Consider the following 15,044-nt stretch of genomic DNA (forward strand, 5'->3'; position numbering starts at 1 on the left):
GCGAGATAAGATGATATATTAAACAAAAAAAAAAGAGAAATATATATAAATAAATATATATAAATATATAAATATAAATATATATATATATATACAAAAAGGATGAGAGTGAGAAATATTGTGTACATGCGTGAGTGAAAGAAGAGAGAGAGAGAAAGAATAAAAGGATGCGAAGAATAAAATTACGAATGTGTGTCGCGTTAAACGTTGTTAGGTTATGAAGAAAAATTAAAAATAAATAAATAAAGATATTATAAATGTTATTACACACCGTTGTACGTAACGAGTTAAATGGACGACAAAGAGGACAAAAAAAAAGTGGAAAAAAAAAAAAAAGAAGAGAAAATTATGAAAGAAGAGAAGGGAAGATGATGCTAATGTATAAGAAGAAATTAATGTAGTTACAAATGAAATAAACGATACGACGATTACTAAGAGCTCGAGTACTTCCGTCGTCCCTCCATTTCCAATCCTCCCCCTCTTCTTACGAATCTCCTTCAAGAAAGACAGAAAGATACGATTCGATCTCGAAAAAAAAAGAGAGAAAGAAACGAGAATCTAATCTTCAATTTTAATTTTTGAACGAATTGTATACACGAGGTTGGTATATAAATAATACGAGGAAACTCGTTCGAACTGTTGAATAAATATTTATCTAAAATAATTAACTTGATATATATATGTATATATATATATATAGTTAATGCGAATGATAATTATTAATCAATCCTAACAAAATTATTCCCCTCTATTCGCTCGAATAATTTATCGTTATATATACATTCGAAATAATTTATTCGAATATAATAACAATCGTAAAATTATTCGGATGATAACGTACACAATTTATTGATTGTTTCCGCTTAATTTTACGTTAGCTATTATTATCATCGTGGAATTCGGTTTATTTACGTATAATTTTTTTTTTAATACACGATCGAAAAAAGATCAAGTGTTCGCCATATTGAAAATATTACGAAGAAGAAATGGCTGGATGCCTTTCTTTAAATCATTTGAAAAGAAAATATATATATATATATATGTATGATACGAGAATATAATTAACAAAATACAAGGAAAAATATTTTGAATTCGACAATGACGTATTTTAATAATAACATGTATTGTAAACATATAAATAAATCTAGTAAGTTTTTTAATTTGGTTTATTTACGTATAATTTTTTTTTTAATAGAATCGAAAGAAGATCAAGTGTTCGCCATATTGAAAATATTACGAAGGAGAAATGGCTGGATGCCTTTCTTTAAATCATTTGAAAAGAAAATATATATATATATATATGTATGATACGAGAATATGATTAACAAAATACAAGGAAAAATATTTTGAATTCGACAATGACAATATTTTAATAACATTGTAAACATATAAATAAAACTAGTAAGTTTTTTATTTAATTAGAATAAATTCATTCACTAAATGAGTGAAATTATTAATAATCGAATGTATACATGTATTTCTAAGTGAAAGAAAAAGGAGAAAAAAAATATATAAAAATTGTATTTCGTTCCTCGTTCAGTTTCCTCTCATTCGGTTGGATTCGGGATCAACGTTAACGAGCGTGTGTATGCCGAGTGTAATTTGGAAATCGGGTTGAATTCTCCCAGTTGGAGTTTCAATTATTAGGAAGGTAATTAAGGAACACCGATTAATCTCTGGTTGAGGGAAACAGTGATTCGAATTAACGAGTCTTTCAATTAAACATTAAGGGGCTGAGTGCTGATTATTAACAGGCTAATTTAACGACTCTTGATTAACGCCTGTCCAATTAACGTGGCTCCCTAATTAACGAACTTTTGACCGAAGCTGAAATTAGGACGTTGCTTTAACGTCGCTTGATTCCTGGCTAATGTCAATGATGAACGTTTCCCAAGATGGAAATTCATAAAATCTTGTGCATAAATTTTCTTAATAAAGTAAGATTTATCGATTAATATAGGATTCTAATAAATTTTGATAAGATTAAAAATTATTGAAAGTTTTACTTTTTTGATTTTCAAACAGGAAAAGTATCTTTCTCCAGTTTTTTGCTTGAAGAGGTGAGAAACAATTTGGAAAAAATATTAATTACAAAAGTTTTGGGTATATTTATGTAAGCCTCTCATTGGTGTGCAATTCCAATACTAGTTTGAAGTCGTTGTTTTAAATGTTTTATTGTTTGATTAAAAAAAATAGATCAAATGTAGTAAAAAAAAAAATTGGATGAAATAATGGGAACAGAGAATGAAAGAAGTATGTAAAACGTTATTTGGTGTAAAAATCGTAGAAATTTATTTTTGAATAAAAAAGAGAGATCAATTTCTCTGAATTTAAATCCGATACGACATGGATATTCTTCATTAACTTACAGGGAAATGAAAATTTTTCGATACAATTGTGGGATATGAAAATATTGCAAATTTTCATAACAAGAATTTTATTCTTGAATATACGTGGCTACATAAAAGAGATAAGTGCGTTAAATTCCTGAAAATTTTCACTCTCCTTCAAATTATGTTCCTCCGAATGAAAATTTCGTGCGCCAGAAAATTTTTGGCAGTAAAATTTCCACCTTCTTCGTTCACAAAATTTGATACACCCATTGTCCAATTAATCAATATAATCAATTTCGTTTATTATAAAAAGACAAATTCGTGTACCGTTTTATCCCGTTTTATATTTCAAAATCAATTCCAATATTCGAAATCACGAATTCAGAAAGTGCAAATTGAAATTGTTTGAAAGAAGAATTAAAAAGAGAGGGAAAAAAGAAGAAGAGGTTTCTTTTTTACCATTTCTCGAATAATTTTCCAATATTAATTTCGAACTTAAAAAACTTCATCCCTCGATTCGAATTAAAAGCATCATTTTTATTTCTCAACCCCCAAATTTTTACATCTCGAAAGGAAAAGAAGAGAAGAAAATTGAATTCGATGAAGAAAGCACGTGGGTGAAGAAGGAGAAGACGATTGGCGGGGATGCAATTAAGAAAAATCGATCCGACACTTATTCGAAGAGGGAGGGAAGAGTGAGCGACTCCTTTGGACCAGCTTCTCCTCCCTTTGATCGTTCATCATCGGGCAAGACGCGACTTCTTTGATTGGAAACAAGGACAAGTGGTCCGCGAAAACTCGTTATAACACGTGAAACCGCGTTTAACCATCAGATATTTTTAGAATAATCTGATCGATAACCTGATTGCGATAACCTCACAGTTGACGATTCTCTTCCTTTCGAGGCTTGCTTCGAGAAGAGTCGCGATAATTGGAGGGGATATTTCGAAATTTCTATGAAAAGTAATTATCGCGATATGAGTTGACAATTTGTAATTGAAATTGCATTGAACGAGATTACGAACGAAAAGTTTCAGTTTAACGAGGAGTATCTTGAACAGGGAAGAATAAGAGAATAAATCGAGAGATATTATTTCTTGTTTATTATTTATTCTGGATTACAGAAGATGGGTAAAGGGAATATTTATTTTTCATTTCATTTGAAAAAGATGACTTGGGTTACGTTTTTCATTTCTTATCTCTTTCAAGTACAATCGATATTACTGGCAATAATATTGTATAATACAATATACTTCATTATATACACTTTTATCTTTAGATCCTTATTGATATTGACAATATTATTCCCATTACTCGCACTTATCTGTATTGGCAATATTATTGATCGTAAACGAAGAAGGAGAAATAAATCAGATTGTTTAATGATGAACGTAGAAAAGAATAGGAGAAGTTTGAAAAAATTTTATTGTTATTTAACTTTCGTTCGAAAGTTCGTTAAATTATCGTACCGTTTTTTTATCCCATATTTCAAAATCAATTCCAATATTCGAAATCACGAATTCAGAAAGTGTAAATTAAAATTGTTCGAAAGAAGAATTGTTGAATTGTTATATATCTTTCATGTTACACGCTCGTTAATGCAAATCTATGCAATTCTTCGAATTTCATCTCTTCTTCGAAAATAAAAAAAATTAATAAAATCGTTCAAAATATAATAAATATAAATCCATAATTAATACATCGAATTGAAACAGAAAAAGATATCGATTTAAAAAAAATCTCTTCGAGAAATGAAACTTCCAAAAAAAAAGAAAAAGAAAAAAAGAAAGAAAGGAAAGTATTGTTGGAGGTAAAAGTTGAGAAAGAAAATGAAATTGTTCGCAGTTATATATAGGAAAGTCGGTGAAGGGGGAAGGGATCGGCGGGAAATAAATCGAAGTAGACAAGGCGAAACGCAGGGCACGTTTCGCGTGGAGAAAATTTTCTCGGTGGGGCGCAAAGTGGCGGAGGAATTTGCATTCCAAAGTGCACGCGGCCCCGCCGCGGCGTGCATTCGCGAGCAGCGTCGCTTTTCGCACGTTCGCCAACAGATAAATCATTTCGGGCTAACTTTCGGTTTAACAAACTGCTCGGGCTACCTCACGTTCACCGTTTAAAACGTGCCTTGTTTCTCTCCGCTATTTTTTTTCTTTTTCTTTTCTCTCTCTGTAAATCATCATCGTCACAGAATGTTGTGTCTTAATGATAATTTTAATCTTCCAATCTTTTTCTTTCTTCGTTGATGAAAAGATTTTTAGGTTAATTATATTGTTGTTATTTTAATAAGCCGATTTTGAAAAATTTGTCCTCTCAAAAAATAGATCGAGTAATTAAGTAAAAATTTTAAAAGTTTGATTTTTTTTCAAGAAAGAAAAGAGAAGATTGTTGAACTTGTTTAAAATTATAATAATGATAATAATAATAATAATTTATTCGAGATTATCGAGGCTGGATGATCACCAAATATTTTAGGAACATCGATGTTTAAAATTGTTTCAAACGTTATACGAAATATTTATTCCATTTTCCAATTAACTGTTAGGCCAATAATTAATCATCTAATCATCTCAATGGGAAACCGATAATCGAAAATCGATACGTGTCGTTAAAATTTCACGAAAGGTCCAATTTTATACGATGAAAATAATTGTTCAACCTTTTTTCAATTTGCAAAGACAGTTGAATTTTTAATTCTTTTTTTCTTTTTGTATTTTTTTGATCTTTATGTAAATTGCAAAATTATTTCTATACGTGGAAACATTATCTTCTATAAATTATCAAACAAAAGTTTATGAATTCTTTTTTTTTGTTTGTATTTTTTTGACAATAATTTTGACAATTTATGTAAATTGCAAAATTATTTCTACATGTAAAAACATTATTTTCTATAAATTAAATTAAACAAAAGTTTATGAAAAGAAAGATAAAGATTTTTTTCTTAAATTTTGCTCGATCAAATTTTGAACAGTATCTTTCCTTCTTGCAGATCGTTAAGTAAAATTAAATAAAATTAGAAAATAAAGAGAATTTTGCGTTTATATTTCGACAGATATTAACACAAAGCAAAGTTTAATCACGTGCAATTAGTAAGGTTCGAAATAATCGCACCTTTTGTGAGGATACAGCATCTGCCGGGAAACTTGGAACTTCTCCGTCTTAACTAGTTGGGATATCATCCACAATCTGCATTTGCGGAAGGTGTTATTAATCTTGTAATACACCACGAGCGCATTAATTATCGAGATACGCTATTCGCAACGAGGTGACGTTTTAATTTGTTAAAAAGGCAACGAGCAAAAGGAAAGTTGGTAAGGAAACGTGGGGGAATTTCCGTGTACGAGCTTTCGACTAGGGAACTTTTGTACGTGGAAAATTTACTCGAAACAATTGTCGTCGCATTGTCTTTTCAACTCTTGAAGATTAAACTCGAATTGAATATCTTCCACGATGATAAGAATTCGAAATAATCGAAGATTAAACGTGGAAAGTTCAAAGGGGCTTTTATCTTAATCTCTGAACCTAACCTAAACATCGGGTTGACCCTTGACCGACGCAAACCTTAACTCAAACCTTTAATTAACTCAAGTTTGATCGAATCAAACGTTGACTGAGAACTAGCATGAAATACTAACGTAATCTTAGCTTAACTTGATAGAAACGTAAATCGAATCTTGATTTGATAAAAGTAAAACTTGAACTAGCTTGAACTAGTAATAGAATTCTGACTCAAATTTAAACCGACGCCAATTGGATTCAAACTTAACTACTTAATGCCCCGAACTTAACTTATCTCAATAATTATATATATTTTTAATAAATCCGTTCTAAAAAGTCACTAATCGTATCAATATAATGTGACAATTATTAAAAATATTTATCAATTGTATACTTAACAAAATTAATTGTTTGATTAAATTATAAAAATCAATATAAAATTATTTATTACTTAACAAGCTTAATTAATTTACAAAAAATTATATCTAAAGTTACCAGATACCTTATCTGGGGGAAAATCTATCTAGATCTGGTAATTCCCATAAAATTCACCAGGATTTCGCTGATCCTCCCGACAAAAAATTCTCCCCTGGTAACTTTGAGACTGATTCCATCCAACCAAGGATTGAATCCCCCACCAGGGGAAACTGAACAATTACACGTTCCAAACTGCAGGGACAGAGAAGAGGAATATAAAGGCCAACGCGCGGACCCTGCTCGCCTGTCAGTTTCGCCCGATTCCTACGACGACGCTTGCGAATCAATCTGTTTTATCGACCGATCTGGAAACCATCGTCCAATAATCTTTCTCCTATATGTAGAAAGATTTTTTTTCCCGGTGAAAGATATTCCATTCGTCGCGAGAAAATCGAGAAAATGGCGCGGGAGGGAACAATTCGACTGACGTTGATTTTCATCTTTGTTTCGACCGGTTCGGCGGATGTTATTTCCTGCATCGGCAAGGCTTTGCTGAGTAAGTAAGAATCAATTGATCCTAATCCTAAGATTTTCTAATTCGAATGAATCATAATCACGATAATATTTATTAATTATATTTTAATATCGACAAAATTAGAATAAAATTAGAAATAAGATTTGGAAAACGAGCAAAATTAGTTATTAAAAAAAAAAAATAGTCGACAATCGGGAAAAATTATAAAAGTTCGAAAATTTGGAAGAAGAAAAGAAAATTAGAAAAATTCGTACAAATTACGATAAATAAGAGAATAACAAATTCGAGGAGGATTTCGAGGTAGAAAACGATTTCGTAAAGAAAAATAAATGAGAATTGCCAATCATCGAGGAAGAAAATTGCAAATTTTCTTTCTGAACGATCTTCGTTAAAGAATAAATTCGTGAAACGAAGAATTTTCTCACTGATGATGAAGATCGTTTTCCTCGATCTCAGCACTTCGCGCATGAAAATTTATTGCTTTTTGTTCGTCTGCCTTGGCCGAGGATTTACAATTCGAATAATCTCGTGGATTTTCCAACCCCTTCGTCGAGTCTTCTACAGTCTTCTAGATAAGAAACAAACGACTAGTCACGATCGAGCGTTTAAACTTGGAGAAATCAATCCTTCCTAGATCGGTTTATGGATCATCCGATCGTAAAAATGAAATCGATGTAATTGATCGGCCGGTTTCGAGGCGAGGGATTATCTTTATTGCAAATGAACGAAATCTATGACTGCGACGTGATGGGATTGTTAAAAAAAGAAGGGAAAAAAAAAGTAATTTCGATACTTAAACGGTTGTTGTAAAGATAAGAAGTGTATATCTTTTTTTTTTCTTTTTTTTTTTTTTGCAATAAAATCGCAAGCCAATGAAAATTACACACGCGATGTAATTAAAAGTTGTAGACGAAATATTTCGAGCAATGGGATGGGAGTGGAAACAATGAGGACTATAAAAAAGGAAACGAAACAGCGTGTTATAATTTCCTATACCTTTTTCGAATCGTTTACAATTAAGATAATTCCTTATCTGAAATTAATTTCAATGATAAAAATATGCATGTATATACAGGATAGACTCTTAATCCTAATATAAATAAAATTCTAAATTCTATAAAATATATAATAGTCTAATTCAAGGATATAAAATTCATATAATTGTTGACAGAAAACAAAATATTATTATTGGTCTATAAATAAATAAATTAGAATAATTAAAAAAAAATCATTCCTTAGATAATAATTTTAATGCATCATTAAAAGATTAAAATATATCTACAATAAAATTTTATTAGGCCCTTTCTGATCTTGAATATAACCTAAATAATTTTTCGTTCTAATAAAGTTAAAAATGCAACACTATATAATTAAAATTCAAATTATTAATTCAAAAATTAATATAATGTGTGTATGTATCCGTTATCTGAACGTTCGTTTTCGAAATAATCAACATTTTCTCTTCTTTCGATCCCTTTCTCATCCCTCCTCCTTCTTTTGAATCCTTTTTATCTCTCTCTCTGTCTTTCTCATTCCTTTTCCTAATCGTTCCATCGTTCCTTCTGTTGTTTTTTAAACCGATTATCGATGCATCGGGATCCTCCAATTACCGAGGGATGGTAAAGAAGAAGGAGAAGAAGCGATTTCGTTTGTTCCAAGTGCAACACTCCCCCCTCTCTCCCCTCCCCGTTGAATAACAGTTTCTCGAAGCGGCAATTAGTCAAGTTCGTTCAACGATCGCGTATCTCGGCACTCCCTTGAATATTCCCATGGAGAGCGACGAGGAGGGACGACGACGAGTGGAAACTGTGCGGAACCGGAATACGAAATTTTACCCGAGATGTGACGGGCCTCTCCCGTCGACCCGCGTGCCCTGATTTCCTTTCCACCAGTTTCCGGAGGAACTCCTTTTCCTGTACTACCTTGCAGTCTTGAATCGTCTCGATTAAAAAACTATTCGATTTCACCGAAAGAAAGGGGAGAAAGGGAGGGGAAAAGTTTCTGGAACGAGGCGATTCGTAAAAAAAAAAAAAAACGCTTTTTTTTCCATTCTTGGAAAATTTATTTTAGAAAAGAGAGAGAGGGGAAAAACGTGGAAGAATAATCAGAGAAATTTTTAATGGGAAGAAAGTAAGAAAAAGTAAGTAAATTCTAATGGATTCCTCTAGGGAAATAGTTAATTAACGGTGGGAAATGTGTCTAGGGAATTTGTCCGGGGAATCGTCTAGGGAAAAGATTTAGCGAAAATAAAAAGGATTTGAGAGAATAAACAAGAAAGAAAAGGAGAGTAATTTATTTCCCATTAATTTATATATATATGTATCGTAAAATGGAAAAAATCCCTAGAGAAAAAGAAGAAAATAGAGAAGGATAGAATTATCGATCGAGTGATCGAGAAAGATATTCTCCGAGGAATAGAAATAACTTTGGGGGGAAAACTTTGAATGGAGGTCAGCAGCCAAGGACTATTTATTTAACAAGCTGGCAAGTCCATTCCCGGCGAAATCCATTTAACCAAGTGCTACGACAAGAGAATAGAGTTAGCAGGTGTCGGCTGAGTCGCTACTACGTACCGACCGAGCCTTCCTCATTTCCGTTGCAAAAAGAAACCAGAACCGAGTATTGCCAACCGATTCGCTATTTTTTCGTTCAGCCAATCTGGAGTAATAATAATGGCCGAATCTCTTTCTTCGTTTGATAAGAAAAAATCGTGACGCATAAAAATTAAACAAAATTAAACACAAATACGTAATTGAATTAAGAAAGGAAAGGAAAAAATTTTTAAATCGATTTAATCAATCGTGGTGAAAAAATTGTAAAAATTGAAACGTGGTGAATATTGATTATATTGATCTTCTTTTAAATTTTCGTGTAAAATTTTAATGTAAATTAATCAATTTACAGTTTTCCCCTAGATTTCGTAAAAATAACCCGGGAATAATATTAAACGTTTCGCGTCGCGTTTGCGGTAATTTCAGTTTTCCCAGCAACGAGGTAGGGGAACGTTGGAAAATTGGAAACAAAGAAAATTATTTTAATTTCCGCGGTAACCTGATGTCGGGTTGTACATGGAAACGTGGCGCGAATTATTCAGAATTTGAATAATTCCACCGTCGTTACGACAAAACCACGAAAGGGGAGGGCAGGGGGGGAGGAGTGAGAATGATAACTCTCGCGACCTGTTAAGAGGCGAAATTGGTCGAATATTTTCGCGATATAAATTTAAAATAAGAAAAAATTCGAGCAAAAATCGAGTTTGAGTCGCTTGATGATATAAAATTACCCTCGATTTATTCGATTTATAAAAAGATCTTATTTTATACATCGTTTAATCCTTTATTTCGAAAAGAATCATTTAAAAGAAGGAAAGAGAAGAAAATAATAGAATGAAAATTCGGATTGATTTGCAAAATGTAATTTTCTTATCACAAATGTGACAAAATAAATTCGACGCGGATAATTGTAAAAGATATATCGCGATTAATTGGAGAAGAAAGGGATTGATTGCAAAAACGTTTCTCGTTTATGTGTTTAAATCTCGTCGAATGAATTCGTGACGTGATTTAAAAGAGATTGTATTTGTTTCGAGAGAGAGAAAAAAAGAAAGAAGAAAAGAGAACAAAACAGATTACAGATTTGCAGTGGGAAAAAAATTCTTCTTTTTTTCTCCCCTCTCCCTCCTCGACTTCCGATACATTTGTATAGGAATTAATACATCGGGGAATAAATTCGATGCGATTAAAAAAGACAAGGGAAGGACAAAATAAACGTGGAGAAAAAAAGAGTGAAGCAAGAAGAAACGAGGCAACTTTATTGCTCCGCTTTCGTCGTCCAGCTGTGCGCCGGCCTAGCTTCATGAATAATTCACCTCGTATATTATTTACGGGGAGAAAATTGAAATCTATTACATTTCAATACGACTGTGCATCGATTCGACGGTAAAAATAGCGTATTCACCCGTGCAGGCGAGCAACCACGAAATTCGATTACATTCACGAATTAAAGCAGTTGCTACTTAATTACGGGGAAATCCTTGCTTGCTTGCGGATTCCACGCGGATTCATTCATTCACTGACACCAAGATGCTTGGGTCGAATTGTTATTGAAAATGTTTCTCGAACTCTCGTTTCATTCCGAGAATGAATAATGATGATATAATAATAATAATAATATATAATTCTTCACCAGGAGGAATTTCATTTCAAATTCAAATTTTTCACGTATTGAAAATTTCATTTAATTAAATTGGGCGATGTTCAATATCCGATATCAAAGACTTGAATTTCTTCGAGTTAATCGGTAGACAAAAGTTGGATAAAAATATCCCTAGAAGATTTCGAGGGATGAAAATTCGATTGCCAATTCCACGTCCCGTCGTCCGAGACGAGAAATTTGCATTCTTTGCTCCTCGTCGAGGAGCTAAAAGTTATTAAGGAGAGGAATATGGAGGGACGAAAGTTGTCCGCGGGAAAGACAGAGGGAAACGTCGTTAAAGCAGATTCCTTTAGAGAAAGTTTCTGTCAAGTTGGCCAATCGCGGTGACTGAAGGAAACGAACGAAAGAAAAGAGAAGGAAGGAAAGAAAAATGGCGGTAAATTTTAACGAGTTAAAGTTTCGTGAATTGACGATGACGTTTATGTAAAAAAAAATTTGTTAAATATTTTGTTACTTGCGAATCATCCTATATAATACTTCTTATTATTCTCTGAAGATTTTGCTCGTATTGGATCATCCTTAATGTGCCTTAAAGGCTTGTTAAACTTAACTGATGTTCAGAACAATCGAGTTTGAAATTTAGTTAGTACTAAATTTCCTACAAAGATTCACATTCAAAAAGGGAAAAATTCTGAACTCTGATTCTTCGTCTATCTTCGAGTATCATTTTAACATTATATCATTATTATATATTTTTACATCTTGACTTTTTTCAGAAACGAAAATAATTTCATAAGAAATAAAAAAATTCCGAATATAGAGAATTAAATCTTGTTGATATGTAATGGATTTATTTGTAGAATCCGACCAAGTATCCTGTCAAGATAAACAGCTAATTTTAGACGAGCATAATAGTCTTAGAGAAAAAATAAGTTTTGGAGAGATCCAAGGAATGCCTAGTGCTGCCAATATGAGAGAGCTGGTAAGAGATAATTTTCGTTCGATCTTCTTAATATTTAAAAAAAAAAATTTAACTCGTGTAGAGATAAAATCAATGATTCTTTTTTCAGACCTGGGACGATGAACTTGCTGACATGGCACAAAATTGGGCAACTAAATGTGCTGAGATCCGCGATCCTTTCAGACATATTCGTGAGTAGATTCGCGATAATTATTTTAAGAATTATAATCATTGAGAAATCATTCTTGAATTTGACGAATATCAGTCATTTCGACTAGTAGCCACGATACAAAATTATTTTAATTTTGAATAAATATATCATTGCGGGGAAAAAATATAATACGAAGTAAGAATTTTAAAATAAAATCGTAAAAACTAGTAATTTTGATTGGTATGGTAACTCCGGTGTTAACAAAGATGAATATTTTCAAAAAATTAGGAATGCGAGAAAATATTGAAAGTTCAGTCAAAGAATGTTTATGGAAAAATGATATTCCCTATATACTCATAGTTATACGAGTTACTTTTGAGAAGTATTTTCTGCGTGTATCCCTCTGGTGGTGGGTATAGGAAAACTGGCACATAAGTTATCTACATTAGTATATGTCCCATGACAGATCCGCCAATTTTTCTTCTCTCTTCTGCCTTCTTATGGAACATCTGATATTCAGACGTGTAAAAATATAAATGTTCTCTGTTTCAATCGTTATTTATTCACTATATATATTTACATCTTATAGAAAATATATATTTCTAAAATAATATTTCTCTATATTTCTATGAAAATTTGAACAAATATTGAAAATTTTAAATAGAAGTCTTTTACCACAGAAAATGACGATTCAAGAATATAGATGGCTCTGTTCAATTCACTTGTGACGCCATTGATTTATCCAAAAATAGTATATACATATATTGTAAATTAAAATAAATAAATAAATAAATTATGAATAAAAAAATCATCGAGACAGAAGAAAGAACGATTGATTGCTCTTTCAAAAAAAAAGATTATAGATCACGATTAACGATGATCGATTTATACAGGCGGATTCTACGTGGAACAAAATATGCTCAAGACAATTTCATCGACGCAATTCAACGATTTACCGGACTGGCGTCAGACGATCTACAATTGGTTCAACGAAGTGCAATATAAAGGCGGTATTAGCCATTACAATCAGGTTGATTCTTTTTTAGATACGTTTTTTATTCTTTAAAAAAGAAATCACTGCATTTTATGGTAATCATATTAAAAATTTCGATTATAATAATAATAGTAACTCTGTTATAAAATATTTTTCTAGTAACAATTTTTTCTTCTCAAAACAAATGCAAAGAGATATGAACTAGATTTTTATTTCAGATATTCTGGGCTAATAGTTATTTAATAGGCTGTGGCTTCACTTACTATTTTGATGCGGGCCATGGATACGTCAAAAACTATGTATGCAATTATGCACCAGGGTGAGAATTTGATCTTTATTTTGAGTCAATTCTTCCATATTTTTCTCTACATTCAAATCTATTTTCTCCAAAAAGAGTTTGGCAAAGTGACTGTTCTCGAAATTATTAATTAATTAAGACTTTTTGCATTTTGGTCAAAATCAATTTTTAATCGAGCTCAATAGATAGAAAGGGGTGGAAAATCTGATGACCTCGATATTTCTTATGAAAGAGATCGGAGGCTTTCATATGAAATGACATATTGAATCCAGCCATAAATTTTGTTGCTTCACGTATATTTCTTGTCGATCGCCAACTTATTACCGTCGACAAATTGAATGTGCCTATATGCCATTTTTTTTTTTTTATTCTAAATAGGACAAAAATCTTTAAATCTCCAAATGATTCTTTCAAATTTTATCAAACCAAATTGTAAACAATTGAGTTTATTTCTATTTTTATTTTTCTAATTGTCTAGTGTTTAAAAAGAATTAAAAAGAAAGATTAAGAATTTGAAAAATATGATAGTTTATCAAAAAAAAAGATAGAAAAAAAGAAATGTAAATATATATTTTTTTTTTCTAAAAACTGAAATTCTCTCAATTTCAATAATTTATGAAGTTTCAATTGTAAAACTTTATGATTTCATGTAGTTTTAATTTCATAATTCTCTATAACTTTTCACAATTGCTTATAACTGTGTTATTTCTTGTAAATTTCTATAATTCTATATAAATTTCTATTAATTCTAATAATATCTTTAACTTTATAACCTAAAAATCCGTAAAATACTTTTTATTTTTTAGTATTTAATATTTTTTCACTGTCTAATTATTCTAATAATTATATCTAAATAATCTCAAATGTTTCTAGTAACTTTTCATAATTCTTTTAAAATCTCTAGTAAAAAGTTCTAGTAACTCTAACAATATCCCTAAACAATTTCTATCGATTCTAGTTATTTCTTCACAATTCTCTATATCTCTACTAAATATCTTCAAATATTTTTTAATAATTTTAATAGATTTTAAACGACTTAAAATCATTTTGTCCATCATATTCAGATTATATCCTTGCATTGTAGCGACAACGTAGATGGTCATCTACCGTATGAGCAAGGCCAACCTGCCTGCAGCAATTACAAGATGACTTCTTCAAGTCGATTCAGAGGCCTTTGTTGTGAGTATCACATAATGATTCTGTTCATCATTGGCAACAATTTTTCAAAAAAATAAAAATAAATAAATAAATAAATTTATCGTTTTTAAAAAAAAAGAACAAAAAACACTCCTCTGTTTTATTGTAATGTAATAAACTTTGTAATAAATTCATATTCTTTCATTTTCAGCTGCAGGAACCAATAATTATCTGGGAACTCGATGTTAATTATCATCAATTGTAATTAATTGTCAGCTGTTTAAGTGGTAAACAGAAAAATAAATATTCATATATTTTTGTCAATGATCGATTAAGGCTGATCCATAGATTATTTATTATCGATTTGACTTGTTCTAGTCTCTGAAAAATAATCCGTGATTATAGAAACCAAATTTGTTTAAAAATATTTAAATTAGAATATTTATATATTATATAAGGATATATTATGTATATATATATATATATATACATATATTTACTTGTATAGTGAAATGTAGCATCATTCCATGTGGCTAACTGTTGCATGTCATGCCTATCTCATTAAGTT

At 31.0% G+C, this 15,044-nt stretch overlaps 1 protein-coding gene across 1 annotated transcript; it reads left to right on the plus strand.

Annotated features, from left to right (window-relative positions):
• Positions 1 to 6,322: 6,322 nt before the first annotated feature.
• Positions 6,323 to 14,807, plus strand: LOC107964911 (CRISP/Allergen/PR-1). Its single transcript, XM_016913816.2, has 7 exons — positions 6,323 to 6,801; positions 11,796 to 11,917; positions 12,006 to 12,087; positions 12,941 to 13,077; positions 13,260 to 13,360; positions 14,424 to 14,518; positions 14,688 to 14,807. Exons 1-7 carry the CDS (start codon positions 6,705 to 6,707, stop codon positions 14,723 to 14,725), a joined length of 672 nt encoding a protein of 223 aa, XP_016769305.2. The 5' UTR covers positions 6,323 to 6,704; the 3' UTR covers positions 14,726 to 14,807.
• The last annotated feature ends 237 nt before the right edge of the window (positions 14,808 to 15,044 follow it).

The sequence above is a fragment of the Apis mellifera genome, linkage group LG8 (genome assembly GCF_003254395.2).
Source record: "Apis mellifera strain DH4 linkage group LG8, Amel_HAv3.1, whole genome shotgun sequence".
Lineage (NCBI taxonomy): Eukaryota > Metazoa > Arthropoda > Insecta > Hymenoptera > Apidae > Apis > Apis mellifera.